The following is a 17231-nucleotide window of genomic DNA, read 5'->3' on the forward strand; positions in this document are numbered from 1 at the left end:
CCTGGCGTCGGCGACGTTCCGGGGCGGCGACCCGGCCTGCGGCTGCACTTGGCGGCTCTCCCCGCCCTTTCCCCTCTCTGGGCCAGGCTTCTCGAGCGGAGTGCTTTCGAGAACCTGGACTAGCTCCTCCTGCGTTGACCGTTCTATGTTTGTCTAGCGCGCTGTTCACCAGGTGATTTCAAAGAACCTTACTGATGCGGCCGGGCGTAAATTGTCTTGGTTAGTGGGCCCGCCGCCCCCCACTTCCTTGGGAGCGCTGAGGGTAAGTGCCTCGCCCGGAGTCACGTTTCAAGTGAAACAGAGTCCGATTTCAGTGCCTTGGTGTCGAATTTCGGTGCAATACACTGAGACCACTGTCCTCTCACCCTCGCCCCCTCCCCCCCCCCAATCTTACGGGGGGTTGACACAGAATCCTCTCTGGGTTTTCTCAAGGTGTTTTGTGTGTCAAGCAGGGAAACTCCCTGTCTTGCGTGAACTTCCCCCCCCCCCCCTTACCTAACTTCTAGGTCATGTGGAAGGCGTCATCCACCCTAGTTGCCCTTCTTCGGGATTTTAGTTGAGGGAATTGGAAAAACAATAAAAAATCATGCAATTCATTTCATTTTTTTAAAAAGATTTTTAAATGTTTATTTATTTTAAGGCTTATTTATTTTGAGAGAGAGAGAGAGAGAGAGAGAGAGAGAGAGAGAGAGAGAGAGAGAGAAAGAGAATCCCAAGCAGGCTTCTTGCTGTCAGTGCAAAGCCGGATGTAGGGCTCCATCTCCCGAACCGGGAGGCCATAACCTGAGCCCAAGTGGGGACACTTAACCAACTGAGCCACCCAGGCACACCAATTTGTTTCTTTCTTTAGCCCCGCTACAACAGTGACACCATTACATTCACCACAGTTGCTACTTTAACACAAGCTTGCGTGCTTACCACGTGGTTGGGAGTCCTACCCTAATCCAGACAACTTTTAAATTATCTTAATTTTTTGTAATTTGCCAACCACCTAAGAGTTGCAGCTCTGTTTTCATAAGATTAGTTAATGGAGGCTTGCAAGCACTGTTCTAAGTGCTTCCCATATGCTAATTTATTTTCTGCCAACTGTGCCTTGAGGTAGCTGCTTCATTTTTTTTTTTAAGAGGAGACAGCTCAGGCTCAGAGAGGTTAATTAACTTGTTGGAGGTCACACAGCTGAGTAGTGGACCCAGGATCGAACCTAGGTTCTACCCTGTCTTCAGAAAGAGGATGTAAAAATGGGCAGGGAATTCCCTTCCCCAAATGTAGTTGTAGATTTCTCTATTCAAGTAAAGAAGCACCTTCTCTTGAGAATATTTTTTCTGGGCAAGCACTATAGTGAGGAGGACATGTGTTTTAGTGTGCCAATAGATGTCAGCACATTCTGAACTTGACTTCTTTCTGGAAGAGCCAGTTGGTAAGATGCTAAATCCCAATTATTATTCTAGATTACTAATGCTTGATATTTGGCTTTTCGGCCAAATCAAGATTTTAACGTTTTTAACTACCTCATAGAGTAATAGGTAGGATAGTTGTGGGCAATGTAGCCAGAACAAGAGAAGAAAAAACGCATTTGAAGAGCTGTTATCAAGACCTTTGGAGTTGAATGACTTCTGGTTCCAGATTCCCAGCTCTTTGTGCACATAAGACTTGATTGTAAAAAAAAAAAAAAGGGGGGGGGGCAGTCTGGGTGGCTCAGTTGGTTAAGCGTCAGACTTGGGCTGGGGTCATGATCTCACGGTCCATGAGTTGGAGCCCTGTGTCCGGCTCTGTGCGGACAGCTCAGACTGGAGCCTCCTTTGGATTCTGCGTCTCCCTCTCTCTGTCCCTACCCCGCTCATGCTCTGTCTCTATGTCTCAAAAATAAATGTTAAAAAAATTTTTTTTTAAAGAAAAAAGGCTTGATTTTAGTTGAAAACAGGAGCAAGTGGAAGTTGCCTCTTTTTTTTTTTTTAATCAGGTGGATCCTTAAAACTGACGGCCATTTTGAACCCGACTCTTACTAAATCCTGTGTTCCAAACCCTGGATCTTGGATAGGTTACCGTCTCAGTGGCTGCTCTTTCTTGATTGCTGCCTGGGACGAGTGGCCAAGGCCAGATATGCGAGTTTTGGCCAATCTCTAATTTTATCAAGCTTTTCAAACGTTTGAAACCGGGAAAGATACTTAAAACTTGTGCTGATAGTATTTTGGATTGGGGCTTATCCACAACCGATTCTACTCTTTAGGAATCATCCATTGGGAAGTACCCTCACAGACCCTAGATCTTGGCTTCACAGTTCACAAATGCGGTGAGGTGGTTTTGGCTTGTCTTTTAGCTGGTTGCCTCTTTTTGGTCCCGTAATTGCTCTCTCCGCAGAGGCGGTGAATGGAGAATTCTCCCTAAGGTCAGCGTTTAATTAACTGCCTCGCTCTGCTGCTATAGTATTCCAGGCATCGATCCTACTATTAAAATTGCCTGGAGGTTGCCAGCACGTCGGATTTCGGTCTTGCAGGGATTGCCCGGAGTCATTGAGCTGAGAGGAGGGAGGCGCCTCGTGCAGTTTACTATCTCGGTGGGCGGTGGCCCGAGGCGCGGGACCCATCCGGTGACTAGATTGGGCCTTGCCCCTGTCCATCATCGCGAGGCTCTCCGCGCCGACTGTTTTGCCCTGAGATTTGGAAACTGAGCACCGCCTATGGGAAAGGGGGAAGTGAGGGGCGGTGAGGGTAAACGTTGCGCGTGTTCCCCCATCTATTGGATGGCTGCTGTGTCAGTCACACTCTGCCCACTCCCGTTGGCTGGAAGGCTCCAGGCAGGGAGCGTGGACGCGGCGCTGCCCCCTCCCGAGCTGCGATCCGGGCGCGTGACGTCTCGGACATTTGTTGTTGGGGTTCGGGCCTCATTAATTATTCATCAGGTACTTGAGAGGGCTTCAGTGATTGGTGGCTCAGAGGCCTGGTCGATTGTTTCTCAGCTAGAGATACGTGTCACTCTTTACGCGGCTGGCGAAGTTTCGCATAAATTATCCAATGAGGGGCAGGGCGGGGCAGCGCATAGATTAGGCAAATGCGCCGAGGAGGGAGGGGAGGCCGGCTACGAATTAGCCTAAGTTATTAAAGATGGCGGCGGAGTGGAGTCGCTCCCCGATGGACTCGCCGGTCCCGGCCTCTATGTTCGCCCCCGAGCCCAGTTCGCCGGGGGCGGCCAGGGCCGCGGCGGCTGCCGCCCGGCTCCACGGCGGCTTCGACTCGGACTGCAGCGAGGACGGCGAGGCGCTCAACGGCGAGCCGGAGCTGGACCTCACCAGCAAGGTAGGCCTGGGCGCCGGCGGCGGCGCTGAGGGGGACAGGGCGGTGGGCCGAGCCGTCTCCGGGACGACGGTGATGGCGCCGGCGGGGGCGGGAGGGGCCGGGCCAAGCCCGCCCACCTGCCGGTGCGGGACGCGTCTGGAGCTCCGGGCCGAGGGCGAGGGGGTGGCCCCCGAGGGCCGCGCACCGCCGTCCTCCCCCGGCGGCGCCTACCCGGCCTCCCGCCGTCGGGCTCCCGCCCAGATCGCTGCCCCCCGGCTCGGCCACGTGGAACGGGGGCGCCCGCAGCGCCCCGCGCGGTTGCGGTCCGGGTCCCGGTCCCGATCCCGCTCCCGGAGCGGTGCCGCCTCCCCCGAGACGGCAGCCAGCCGAGCGTCGGAGGTGGCTGGCGCAGGGGGAGCGGCGGCGCGGGAGGATCAGGCAGCCCCGCCGGGGGCAGGAAGGCCGCCGGGGCTCTGCCTGGTGTCGGGAAAGGAGACCGAAAGTAGTTGCTCGGTCGGAGGGAGGGTTGTCCGAGGAATTCCTGCTCGACGAACCAAAACTGAAAGACGGGCAGGACCCGTAATCTCGCCACCCTGGGAGTGGAACCTCATCCTGTATGAATGGAATCACGAAGGACCTTTTAAATCGGGGCGTCTGAGCTTGGGAGAAGGTAGGCGGGAATCAAGGGCTCGGCTTCTGCGTGGCATTGTGCGAGTGAAGCAGTAAGTGAAGACGCGACTGGTGTTTCGAAGGTGCTTAAACATCAGTAAAGGAGAGAATGCCAATTTGGGAGTCAGGGCTGGGTTCCCTTTCCTGCCCTGCCACTTAAAAAGGCTCTGTGACCTTGGGAAAGTTTCTTAACCTCTCAGTTCTAGAGCTACATCACTTATAAGTCCAAGTATGTTGTAAAAATGAGAAACGTATTCGACGGGTTAAAAAACAAAACACAACAGGCCCAGGATGGAGTCACTTGCCCCCGGAACGGCAAAACTTAGTTGCAGCTTCAGCCTCTCCCAGGGGTGAAATTTCTTGGTCACTGCTAGCGAGGTAATCTGCCTGCTAAGACCCCCCCCCCCCCCCCCCCCCCGCTTTTCCCAAAGAGAAGGTAACCTTGCCTGGAACGGATCCTTTCTTTTCTTGCGCTAATAACCTCGTCTCCCCTCATTGCTGCCTATAAAATCTCTCCTTTCTGTGCAGCTACATGGAGCTCCTTTCTCCTTGCTGGATAGGATGCTGCCTGATTCATGAATGTAGAATAAAGCCAATGAGATCTCTAAAGTTACTTGATTGAATTTTGTCTCTTTCACAGACCCCTAGTAAAGCGCCCGATACATACTACTCAGTAAATGTTTGAAGGGAACTGAACAACTGATAATTCCCTGTGCAGATTTAATAGCATCAATGCCACCTCCTACCTGTTGCTGGGTAGTTACAATGAAACGTGTTTGTCGAGCCTTGAAAACCTTCGTGCCTTGTCAAAGTCTGGTGGCAAAACTGCATGCAACTTGACCCAAACCGGAGAGAAGTTCCCTTGCAACCTAAGCAACCAAGTTTCAACTGTTTTCTCTCCCTCTAGTCTCAGCTGCCTACGTAGAAACCAGCTATCTGGCTTCTTTAACAGTTTTCTTGTCTGCTGTCTCCACTACCGTAATGAGAATAGCCAAGCTCAGAGAGAGGGATGGCCAGAGGCAATGTGTGAGGCCATGGGCTTGAAGCAAAAGACCCAGGCAGCACCCAGGTTGACAAGTACAAGCCCTAATGAGTCAACTCAGGAAGTTGTAAGAAACGCACTTGCTTCAGAAGCAGATGAGTCGGGTGTCAGCTCATGGTCAAGGTGCTGAAGAATCCTGAAGACGCAGGGTGGGAACGTGCAAGGCAGAGTTGCAAAGAGAGTAGTACCGTCATTTCCTGACCAACGCATTTAATGTTCCGGGATAGGCAGGTGTTACTTCATTGCAGAGCTGGGGAAGTCCTTCTCACTGTTTTGAACTTGAGAAGCCGTAGGTCTGTAAATTTTGACGACATTGAAAAGAAAAACTGACAATGTGGAGAGGGAGAAGGGATGTGTTGATTCCTGAGGAAAAGACTAGAAGCTGTAAGTGTATACGCTTGCTACAATGAACTACGGAGACCAAAAGTTCTGAGAGCTTTCAGAGGGAGAGATGGTCAGTGAACTGTAGTGGCTAGTTTCATCTGAGAAGGTTTTCCCAGGGCTGATTGGGCGAAGGAAACGAATTCCCACTTACTGAGCCGTGGACTAGGTGTTTTTACATGTTATCTTACTTGGTCTTTGTAGTGGCCTTAGGATTCAGGTAGTATAATCCCTATTTGTGGATTGAAAAACTGAGACTCAGAGAGGTTAAGGTCTTTGTCCAAGGTCACACACAAGCGGTCAGAGAATGGAATCTGACATACCTCTTGCTAAATGGCCTCCCCAAATAAGCAGTGTATATTTTCACGTTATTGACAGAAATTTGCAGAATGATGGCGCTAACTACCCGCCTTACTGGTAATGGGTGTTTTGTTGCTGGAGATGAGTCTTGCGGCAGTTTTTGCTGCTGATTCTAAATAATCAAGATCTTGCCAAGGCGAGATGGAACCGAATTCTTTGGTTACTGTGAGAACCAGTGGCCTAGGGTGGCGGGAATGGCAGGGTAGGAGCTCTCTGTCCGGTGAACTGCAAAGTGCAGGTAGCAGACTTTGGCACGTAGGTAACAAAGCACGGCTCCTGAATGCCTCCCCACAGTGCCCCATTGTCAGTCGTGGTGGGTCCTGCCCCTCCTGTCAAGCAGCAGGAAGCAGGCTGCTCACACCCTTTTGTCTGTGGGTTGTGGCTCAGACATCCTCATTTTAGTACATCATAGAACTCAATTCCTAAAAGGCTAAGGCTCAAAGGCTATTTCAAGGGAGGCAGAGAGGACATGAGGGGGGCCGCGTAGTTATTTCAGATCCAGATGCTGTGGGGTTCAATCAGGGTCTTTGGTCAGGCTGCTGATCTACCTTGGCTGTGCTGCTCTTCTAGTAAGTGTGGTCTTAAGGCTGTTGGTTTCTCTTCTAGCTGGTTCTAGTGAGCCCTACATCAGAGCAGTATGACAGCCTACTTCGGCAGATGTGGGAGAGGATGGACGAGGGATGCGGAGAGACCATATATGTCATTGGGCAGGGATCAGGTGAGCATAGTTTTCCTTTCGCTTTATTTTTAAAAAATTACTTAGAGCACATTGTCCTTCTTTTATCAACTTCCTGGTCCTGTGTCGGCTGCAGTGATTCTTTAGTGTCTGCACAACTGTTTGGGAGGACATAAAAGGACAAAGCGGTGATGCTAACTCCCACCTTAGTGATCATAATATGCTTGATGTCAAAGATTCACTGTCCAGGCGGTTCTACAGACGCTTCCTTGCTGTCTCCAGTACCCTCAATTTGCATAAAGGGAAAGCTCAAAGCGAGGAAACTTCTTATCCCAGGTAACAGAGCAAGTCACAGTGAGGCCTACAGTTAAGTCTTCCTTGGGCAGCTCTAGGCCCTTCCCTCTTTAGGCCCGGTTTACGGATCCCATCGCTGTTATTACCTGTTTTGCAGAGAACCTTCGTGATTCTTCTTGATGTCTTCAAGAGAAGGACACCCAGCGTTCCTCCCTTTGGCAAGACCGCCTTGCCTCAGACCACACTGACCATTCGCTGTGGTTAGCTGTGATAACAGAAGTCTTCTTTTTCTCCCTGTGAGATCCTGTCAGACGTGTAGCCTTGTTACCGTTCCGGAAGGGGCTGATCAGTGTCCTCCAGCCTGCTTGTTCCATTGTAATGGGGCCCACTGTTTTAGAGGAGAGCAGTCCTCTAAATTTTATCTTGGGCTTTCCCCCCGCCCCCCTTTGGTCACTCCTAGGGATACCCTACCTCAGAGGTACTTTGTGTGGCTAAGTTAGGTATTAAAAAATATTCCCTCGATACAAGGCCTACTTACTCTTGCTTCATTACGACATTATTTTTGCTGAAATGGCAGCTGGGCTTGTTAACAATTATGAATTTAGCCTGGACCAGAACTTGGCTCTGTCGTCTTCACAGGAAGCCCTGGTAGGCCTTGATGCGTCATTAAAGGAACAGTTCTTTGCTGAATGCAGGCTTTGCAAAGGCAGGTAATAATTCTTTTTAGTCAGAGATGGAGAAAAACTCAAAGTCATTCTTTAGCTATTTGACTAGAAGATCTGTTAAGTATCTTCTAAGGGCTTGATACTGTTGCAAAGTACTTTGGATACTTATAAACTGGCCTCTGCCCCGGGAAGAAAGATAGTATATACATAGATAACCTGAGCAGAAAATATTTGGAAATGCCGCAAGACTGACGTATGGAAGAAGGGTTTGATCTCCAAATACTGCTGTGCTTTCCTTTGAAATGTCTCTCCTCTCCGTCCCTTCCATTCCATCTTTGCTGCTGCCTTCCCAGTTTTGGGTCTTATCACTTTAAAGAAAGCATGGTCAGAGAGGTAGACACACTGAGAGGTTGCCTGACAAGAAGGGGAGGGGGTTGGTCAGCACTGGCAAGTGCTAAAGACAGCAAGGAGAGTCAGGTGCAGAAAGAGCCATTCTATTTGGTGACCAGGGGTTTGTTGGTAGACTTTTAAAAGCTTTTGTTCAGGTGCACATCTGGCCTGCTGTGTTAGGATGAGCCACTCTCAGGCCACTTCACGCTTGTAGAATTGAAGAAACCATATCTAGACCAATTTTGACAAGCGTCGGGACTGTTCTTTGATGGTCTGTATTCTTAGGACCCTGCCCTTCCCCACCCCCTCCCCCCCCATCATTACCATGCCTTGGCAACTGACAACTAATTAACCCTCCAATGGCAAAGCATAAGATGTTCAGTATTCATTATTACATCTACACACCCAAGCATTATCTTTGCATCCACCAATTGGATGCTGTTAGATTCAGTGACTCCTTCCTACTGGAATTCTTTGGAGGTAGAAAGAGAGCATAACTAGTTAAACAAGTTGAACATCCAATAGAGGACTAAACCAGATGCAAGGCCCCCAGGGGTCAGCTTCATTACCAGCTTCCTGTGCTTTACTTCTGTTTATCACTTCCTTCGTCTGTAAAATGGAGTTGATGGCACACTTCCCCACCCTACCTCAGAGATATTTTGTGTGGGTAAGTTAGATGTTAAAAAGTTCTAGGCAGAGTAATATGTTCATTGAGTATACGTTCCTAATTGTAAAAGGAGGCGGTCTCACCTGGCAGTAGATCTCCATTTGCCTACTGGCTCTTTTCCTTGTCTTCAAATGGGGTTGATAATAGAATCTGTCCCGTGGGTCATGGCGAAGATTAACACTGGACTATAGTATCACAGAAATGTTACCTGGTATTAATCATGGCAGTAATAATTTTTTAAAGATTCCAGGTTAGAGTTGATTTACCAGGAGATTTTTTTTCAAGAAGAACTTTGTTCATTTTTCATATTAAGTCATGGCTTTCTAAGAACCAGCTCCTGTATTAAAAGTTCAGGGAAATGGGAGGAGTGTCAGGTCTCTGGGGGGCAGTCAGCAAGGGCTTCAAAGAGGAGGTGCCCCTTGAAACGATACTAAAGGGGGAGTAGGAGTTTTCCAGGTTAAATGGAGGCAGTAGTGAGTGAGCTGAGAAAGCCACATGCACAGAGGCACAGAGGCATTGGTGATTGTGGAAGAGTTGGTGGACCAAAAGTGATTCTGTAAAGTGGGAGCATAGAATGTGAGGTTGGGAGTATCAGGAGGGTAGGCTGGGCAGATCAGCAGGGCCCACATCTTGATGGTTTTTGAACGCCACATCAAGGAATTAAGACTTTTATCCTAAAAGCACATTGAGGAGAGTGCATACAGAAAAGGTAAGCCAGATGGCAGGACAGAAATCTGATTAGGTCTGGGCATGGTTAAATATGTGGCCTTAAGTAATTGGACCTCTACAGCTTTTCTCCTTGGCCTTTGTCTCCACTCCTACAGGATGAGGAATGCGGTGCACGCTGGAGAAGGGTAATGTGACTAGGGGCATTCGCTGGGAGGTCTGGATAGACAAGGTGACGTTCGTGATTGCCCCTTGGTGTGAAACAGGACCCGGAAGCATTTTGTTGTACCAGAAGCAGGGAAGGTTGGATAGAATTTGGGAGTCTGGCTAGAATGGCAAGGTTAGCAGGCTTTCTCTTAGGAACACTTTCAGTAAGCCCTTCTCTAACCTAGAAGATTTCTAGAGCTAAGTAGGCTGAGGGAACTCCTCAGCCCAACCAATGCCTCTGTAGTCTAGTCTAGTCTAGTCTAGTCTATTCTATTCTATTCTATTCTATTCTATTCTATTCTATTCTATTCTATTCTATTTTATTCTATTCTTTTCTTTTCTTTTCTTTTCTTTTCTTTTCTTTTCTTTTCTCTTTTCTTTCTTTCTTTCTTTCTTTCTTTCTTTCTTTCTTTCTTTCTTTCTTTTTCTTTTTCTTTTTTTGCATTTTGTAAACATTTGAGGACTTGATGGAGGAAAAGCACCCTCATGGGGCATCCAGGGAATATTTGAGATACCCTGTCCTCAAGATCCTTGTATATAGTGGGGGAAGACATGCATCCAGAACCCTATTCCACAAGGGGGGTAGTGTGTGGTGTGCTGATGCGTGCTTTCTAGGATGGGAAATACATAAGCAAAAGAATAGATCTGAAGAAGTGTAGGGAACAAGGAGGGATGGTAACTGAGCCACTTGCGTTGGGACAAAACAGGAGGAGGTGTGGGATAAATGGGGGAGACCTTGAAGAAATTGGAGCCGGTTGCTACTGGACTGGGGGAGCCCGAGGGTTTGACTTGGAAGTAACAACGCCAGAACTGTGCCTGGATTAGGAGCTTAAGCTTGTGTGTATGCAGGATGGGTTGCAGGGAATAAAGCCGGGATGTGCTACGACCAGCTAGGGGTCTTGTAGTGTTTGAGGTGGAACAGGGCCTGAATTGGGCTGGTGGCACTGGATTGGCAACAGGAGAGCAGGGACAAGGACAGAAGGGCGAGGCGCAAAGCTAGAATCAGGACTGGAGGGATGAGTGTTGAGCCTGGGTGACTGGAAAGGTAGTGTTGCCGTCAGAAGTCGGGAAGGCAAGGGAGGAACTGGCCGGGCACGAAGAGGAACCCTGGCCAGAGGAAAAGGCTCTACGTTTGGAATCAGAAAACCCAAGCGCCCACGGCCCCTTGGCTGTCTACCAGCTCTGAGACCTCTCCGGGTTCTGTTTATCCCATTGCTAAATGGGAACAGTAATGCTTACCCCATAGGATTGCACGGAGGACTAAAGTGCTTTACTAGCAGTGTTCGTTTTTGTGCTGTGGTTTAAAAAGGGGTGTGGAGTGGTTGAGTTCAGATGCCGGGCTTCTAAGAGTTCTCACCCATGCAGCTGGAAATCCAGTCTGGAGCTCTTCGAAGAGGACAGTGCTAGAAATGAGTGTTTTTGTCGTTTACAAAGTGACGGTTGGAGCCATAGGATGAGATGGCCAAGGGAAATAAATGTTCAGAGGCTAGAGAAGAGGACCACTGAGAGAGGAAGGAGCCAGACAGAGGGTAGAGAGGTAAATCAGAAGAGTTCAGGCAATAGGCAGGCAGCATGGGAGGGAAGTGCTTCGGGAAGCAAAGGTAGGGTAGCCAGCAGTGTCCAGTGTTGTAGGGGGTCAAGTAAAGGGCATTAGATGAGTGGTTGAAGGCCATTAATGAATGACTTGAAAATTAATTTCTTCTAGAGTCCTCAGAAATACAGTCAGCAGGTGTGATCACTCCCTTGAGATGCTCGGTGGTAGAAGGGAAGAGGGGGTGGGAAAAGGCAGCGTAAAGTCTTTGAGAGGCAGTAGAAGAGAAGGGGTTGGGCACATGCTGGGGGATTAGCCTGGGCAAGGGGCAGAGGCACTCACTCTCTGAGACCCAGAGGCTGGAGGAAAAGCCGACGAGCTCTTGTGGGAGGAACTGAACGATCCCAGGTTGAAAGCACCTCGCAGGGATTACCTTACAGTAGACACTCAGGTGATTTGGTTGATGGGTCCCTGTCTTTCCGTTGGACTCCCTTCCTCATTCTGAGCTCAGACTCCTTTTTTCCGGCTACTTGCTGGATGTTTCACCTGAGCCACCTCAGTTAAAAATCTGTCCCTAAAATCATTCTTAAATTCTCTCCCAATTTTCCTTTGCCTCCTGTCCTCATCATTTCTTGCTTGGGTTATTAGAATTAGTTCCTAACCGGGCTCCCCCTCTCTGGTCTCTCCCTTGCCAGTGCACACTCTCTGTTGCTGCTCAAGACCTCTTTCTAGCCCACAGTGAATCTGATCGTGTTACACCCCTGCCTAAACTCCCAAAGCTTCCCACTGCCTGGTACATAATGTGTTTTGCTGCCGTCTGGTGTCTGTCTGCTCTTAACGGCTCTCACCCCTTATAGGGTCTCTCACCACTTGACATCCTGCTCCCCAACACACCAAGCTGCTTATTGGTCCTTGAATGTGCCGTGATCTGCCATGCTCCGTGCTTTGCTCCTCTGCCTAGGATGTTTTTACTCCTTTCTCGTAGGCCCATTTTTCATACTTGGAGACCCAGCTTGGACTCGGCATCCTGCAGAGCTGTCCTCAGCTTCCCTAGGCTGTGCTAGTTGCTTACACTTTACATTCCCTTTGTATAATTCTATAGTAAAGCACTCAAGTTGTATTGCAATTAATTAATTTTCTGTCTCTCCCGCTGGGCTGTGAGCTCGCCGAGGGCACCTGTACTCCCAGTACCCAGCATGAGACTTGGCATAAAACCTTGGAGAGTCTTAGTGATTACTGTTGAATGAATTAATGAATACCCTGCTTCAAGGGGAAGCCCGCGGCACTATTATTTATTAACTCTGTGTGTGCCCAAGTTTTTGAAAAGTGTCAGAGAGAGCGGTGTTGTTCTCCAGTGCCTGGGGTCGGTGGGGGGGGGGGGGGTACGGTTTGGTGGGGGTGGCTGAATGGCTGACTTGTTGGCAGGCTGATGTCTGGGCTCTTGTCACCAGATGGGACTGAGTACGGACTGAGTGAAGCTGACATGGAGGCCTCCTACGCCACAGTGAAGAGTATGGCGGAACAGATAGAGGCTGATGTCATCCTCCTGCGGGAACGCCAAGAAGCGGGGGGCCGTGTGCGTGATTACCTGGTCCGGAAACGAGTAGGAGACAATGACTTCCTGGAGGTCAGGTGAGGAGACCTTCGGAACAGTTCAGGGGTTCTGAACCCCTGCGTGACCCTGCAGTCTAGGGCTTCACGGAGAGCAGTGATTGAACCTCTGGCACTTGACACTCCTTCCCTTTCTGAGGCCAGGAAAGAGTGTCCAGAGATATGATAGCTCCGTTTTCTGCTTCTGTACTTCCCCCTCCCTAAATATTTCCGTTTGGTAAGAGTGGAGGCCAGCCATCCATTTGTGGCCATTGTGTGGGCTGCCTTTTCTTAACCGACTGAGCCACCCAGGCACCCTTTTCTTATCTGAGGCTACGTTGTCTCATCTAATCAACCTGTGAGGCTGAAAACCAGGATATTGGAGGGGAGCACTTTGTGCCTCTGCTGCCTTGGGGCTCCTGTCTGGCAGCTTTGAGGAAGCTAGTGGACGTCAAGAGAGAAGGCCATCGTGATGGGAGTCTAGTTCCTCCGAAATAATTCTTTCTACTCTGGAGGCTGTGCTTCCAGGGACGTTCCCAATGTGCTCAGCCACGAGTGGGAGGAGCAGTGGGCTGCAGAGGCTCAGGGGCAGTGTGTCCTTAGAGATCCAGGTACTCGGGTTCACTTTGCTTACCCACTAACTCTCACAAGGATGTATGGGTTTGTGTACGTGCAGGGTAGCAGTGGTAGGCAACGTGGATGCCGGCAAAAGCACGCTTTTGGGGGTCCTGACCCACGGGGAGCTGGACAACGGCCGAGGCTTTGCCCGCCAGAAACTCTTCCGCCACAAACATGAGATTGAATCTGGTCGCACCAGCAGCGTGGGCAACGACATCCTGGGCTTTGACAGTGAAGGCAATGTGGTAAATAAGCCAGACAGCCATGGTGGCAGCCTGGAATGGACAAAGATTTGTGAGAAATCCACCAAGGTCATTACCTTCATCGACTTGGCTGGCCATGAGAAGTACCTGAAGACCACTGTCTTTGGCATGACAGGTCATTTGCCGGACTTCTGCATGCTCATGGTAAGTGGGAAGCACTCCTGAGGAGGGGAGGCTCCAGCTGGGTTGTTTGGGAGGTGGTGATGCGCGAGTGCTAGAGATTGTTCTGCGACAGAGGCCTGTTGATTCGGGGCTTTGACACGGGGTAAGGATGACACATTTTACAGGGTTGCCTGGTCCCCTGAGTGCTGTGGTCTTGTACCTTGGTGGTGTACGTACCTCGATCTCTCTCCCTGGTGCCGGTTGCAGACCTGTTTTATTTTTCAGAGAGGCATAGAGGAGGGTTTCTCCTGGGGCTCACTTACCACCTTCAGAAATGTTTTCCCGTGGCGGGGTTAGGCTGCTTTGCGGAGGTGGTACTAGGTGGCACCCCCAGAGACGAGACGAACCTGGGAAGAAATGGAAGAGAGCACAGACGGCAATCAAGAGGGGCCCGGGAGGTCACCTCTGTCAAAGCCTGGGAGGAGAGTCTCCCGTGTGCCTGGCACCGTTCCTGGGGCCTGAAGGATACAGGGCCACCCCGGGCTCCCGTAGAGCTTACAGTCCAGTGAGTAGATTTTTTGGCAGCTCATCGAAATATAGATCAACTGAAAAGGAAAGGGAGCAGAGGCTTCTGTGTTGGATCATGTTGCAAAGTTTCCTTTTGGGTCCCACTGATTTTCTTCCCTGGACAGCGTGTGGGAGTCTGTGAGGCCCACTGCCTTGCACACAGCTTCACAGCTTCCACGGAGAGCACAAGTGAGCAAGTTTTCCTTTGGCAAGTGCTTCTCAAAGCCCTTCCCCATTTCCTGGTTCCTCCAGCTGCCTGTATTAATAAGCGTAGTAAACACAAGCATCTGTTGAGAGCATAATTGATCAAGTTGCCCCACAAACACAGGTTCTCAGGCAAATTCTCCCCAAACTGGAGAGTGAAGCAGAGCATATGTGTGAACACTCTTGGTGGCTCTCTACCCAAGGTTCTTGGGATCTCATTAAATCAGGATCTCCCATATCCTTGAGCATTTCAGGGGCCACCACCAACTTTGGGCTAAGAAAAACTTCCACAAGAAGGGGTTTCAGAGGAAGAGCCATAGGGCGTATTTGGGGGAATTGCTGGGTTTGTGTTAAGAAAGGTGTAGAAACCAGTGTAAAGTAGGCATTTTTCTAAGTATAGGGAACAAGGGCAATTAAAGGAAATACCTTCACCCTAGATGAAATGTTATACATTATCTGACTTTGAGGCTATAATCCAAATATTAAAAATTTCTGTAGAAAACAATGAAATCATCATGGCTCCATGATAATAAATTTCCGGGGGGGGGGGGGGGGAGAAGGAGTCTATAAAATATATAGACAACAGAGCGATAGAGCATTCTCTTATCCCAGCTGGAAAGAATGCAAACAAGTCTGGGTTGGATAGGAAAGGTGGTTGGAAGAAACGGGAAGAATTAGAAGGAAGAGAGAGGAGGAGTCTTGGTGTGAGCAGAAGGGAACATGGCAGAGGACGTGTGTGTCAGTGGGATAGCGGCTCACCTGTGAAGTGCGATCAAATGAAGGGCATCGCTTGAAACCGTTCTGGAATGTAAGGGGCACCTGCGTGGCTCAGTCGGTTAAGCATCCAACTCTTGATTTCGGCTCAGGTCGTGATCTCACGGTTAGTGAGTTCGAGCCCCATGGTCGGGCTCAGCGCCAACAGCTCGGAGCCTGCTTGGAATTCTCTCTCCCTCTCTCTCTCCCCCTACCCCACTTGTGCTTCTCTCTCTCAAATAAATAAACTTTAAAATATTTTAAAAAGGGAAGAAACCGTTCTGGAATGTATTAAGCGCTCTGTAAATATGTTATGACAATATTTATTTTGAGAGAGCGAGCGAGTGAGCAAGAGCAAGCATGCGCGCAGGAGCAGGGGAAGGGCAGAGAGAGAGGGAGAGAGAATCCCAAGCAGGCTCTGTGCCTTCAGCACACAGGCTGACACAGGGCTCGATCTCACAACCCGTGAGATCATGACATGAGCCAAAATCAAGAGTCAGACATTTAACAGACTGAGCCACCCAGGTGCCCCGTCATAACAACTGGAATTCAACTTTAGTAAGTTTTAGTAAGTAGCGCATTCTTATGGCACAAAAACAAAAAGACACCAAAACGCTTCTACTGAAATGTCTCCCTTCCTCCTCTGTTCCGTTTCCTCTCCAGGGCAACCAGTATTTCCAGTTTCGTATGTAGTCTCCAGAGATATTTTGTAATCATACCAGCAAATGCGGATGTATTCTCTCCCTCCAATTTCAGACAGTCAGGAAAGTTGAAGGAATAGTACAGCGAACACCATCGACCCACTGCTCGGATTCAACAACCGTTAACATTTTGCTGTGTTCATCTGTGTTTGTGATGGATGCATATGTGTGTTTTTGTTGTTTCGGTTGAACCATTTGAAAGATTATAGGCATTGTGACTCTTGACCCCCAAATACTTTAGCACACAGCTCCTAAAAGTAAGGACTGTCTCCTACTGTTACTGTAGCTGGGAAGATGCACATGAGTTCCCTAATGCCCTCCAATATCTAGGCTCTAAGTGTTTATATTATCTCAGATGTTCCCCAAGTTTCTTACAGCCGCTTTTTTCAAACCCTGATCCATTCTACACCCTTTTAACGGTAGCATGGTACATACACCTTGCCTTTTTTTTTTCCTCTTAAAAACATGTCTTAGAGATTAACCCATGTCAGTAGATAGGAGTCTCTCTTTCTTCTGGATAGCATGCTTGGTATGTTTTGTATGGCACACTTGTACATGTGCCCTAGTTTATTTGGGCAGCCTTTATGGTGATATTTTAAAACATTTATTGTTACGGAAAGGACCAGTAACAATAACAACAGCTGCCATTGCCTGAACACCTCATTCGTGCTGGTTGTATTGGATCTCTGATGTATGTTATGACACTTGAACCTTAACAGGCCCTCTAAAGTGGATGTCATTACTGCTCCATTTTATAGACCAGGAAACTGGAGGCCAGTGATGTTAAACTGAATGTATCCTTGATGGCTCTAGACGGTTGTTTTCCCAGACTGTGTGAGTTTGTCTTTTTTATCATTTCCAAGTCTCCTCTGATTTGGATAGCCTACATCGTTAAATCAGAGGTCAAAGCCATTGGTGCCTAGCCCAGCTTCCATCTACAGCTATTTGGTTTCCGGCCCAAGACTTCTGCCCCATGTGTCCTGTTCTGTTGGAAGCCTCAGAGATGGGAGCTCTCTCTTACCCCAGCCTTCTTCGAGCCCCTGTGCTCACCCTTACTCTGTCTCCCTTGTCCTGACCGTTCCTTCTGTGTTGGGGCAGGTGGGGAGCAATGCTGGCATCGTGGGGATGACCAAGGAACATCTGGGCCTCGCATTGGCACTCAATGTGCCTGTCTTTGTGGTGGTCACCAAGATTGACATGTGTCCTGCCAACATCCTACAAGGTAAGTGAAGCTTGCAGCTAGCAGCAGTGTCTCTGTTTGGGGCTGTCGCCCACTGTGGCTCCTTGGTGGTGCTGCCAGGGCTTCAGCCAAGAATCTTTTGCTTTTTTCCCTTGTGCTCAGACCTTGGTCTGGATTTCCGTCAACCCGGAATCTTCTGCTTCCTCCTTTGTTTAGCTCTTGGTCTGAGCACACCCTCGAATTATGCCCTGCTCTTTGTTCCTTCTGGTTCCAAATATAGGATTCTTGAGATCCCTCATCTGGCGCCTCTTTTCAGCTGGCCACAGGGCCAGGGCCTTGGCTTTTAGCATCTAAACAGGGGATATCTATGGAGACATTTGGGCAGAGGGTCTGATTGCCTTCTATCACCAAAGGCTTCAGAACAGCCTCACAT

At 49.3% G+C, this 17231-nt stretch overlaps 1 protein-coding gene across 4 annotated transcripts in view; it reads left to right on the forward strand.

The window, feature by feature from the left end:
- Window positions 1-1822: 1822 nt before the first annotated feature.
- Window positions 1823-17231, forward strand: part of GTPBP1 (GTP binding protein 1) — a 37403-nt gene continuing 21994 nt past the window's right edge. Inside the window, exons 1-5 of one of the 4 annotated variants that reach the window (XM_019835589.3) lie at window positions 1823-3293; window positions 6331-6442; window positions 12272-12452; window positions 13087-13435; window positions 16717-16840. In XM_019835589.3, the coding sequence (XP_019691148.2) occupies window positions 3102-3293; window positions 6331-6442; window positions 12272-12452; window positions 13087-13435; window positions 16717-16840 (958 nt within the window). In that variant the 5' untranslated portion in view covers window positions 1823-3101. Of the gene's footprint in view, window positions 3294-3802; window positions 3943-6330; window positions 6443-12245; window positions 12453-13086; window positions 13436-16716; window positions 16841-17231 lie in introns of those variants that run through there. The other 3 variants (XM_003989266.6, XM_019835590.3, XM_019835591.3) reach the window with 3 other exon arrangements.

The sequence above is a fragment of the Felis catus genome, chromosome B4 (genome assembly GCF_018350175.1).
Source record: "Felis catus isolate Fca126 chromosome B4, F.catus_Fca126_mat1.0, whole genome shotgun sequence".
NCBI lineage: Eukaryota > Metazoa > Chordata > Mammalia > Carnivora > Felidae > Felis > Felis catus.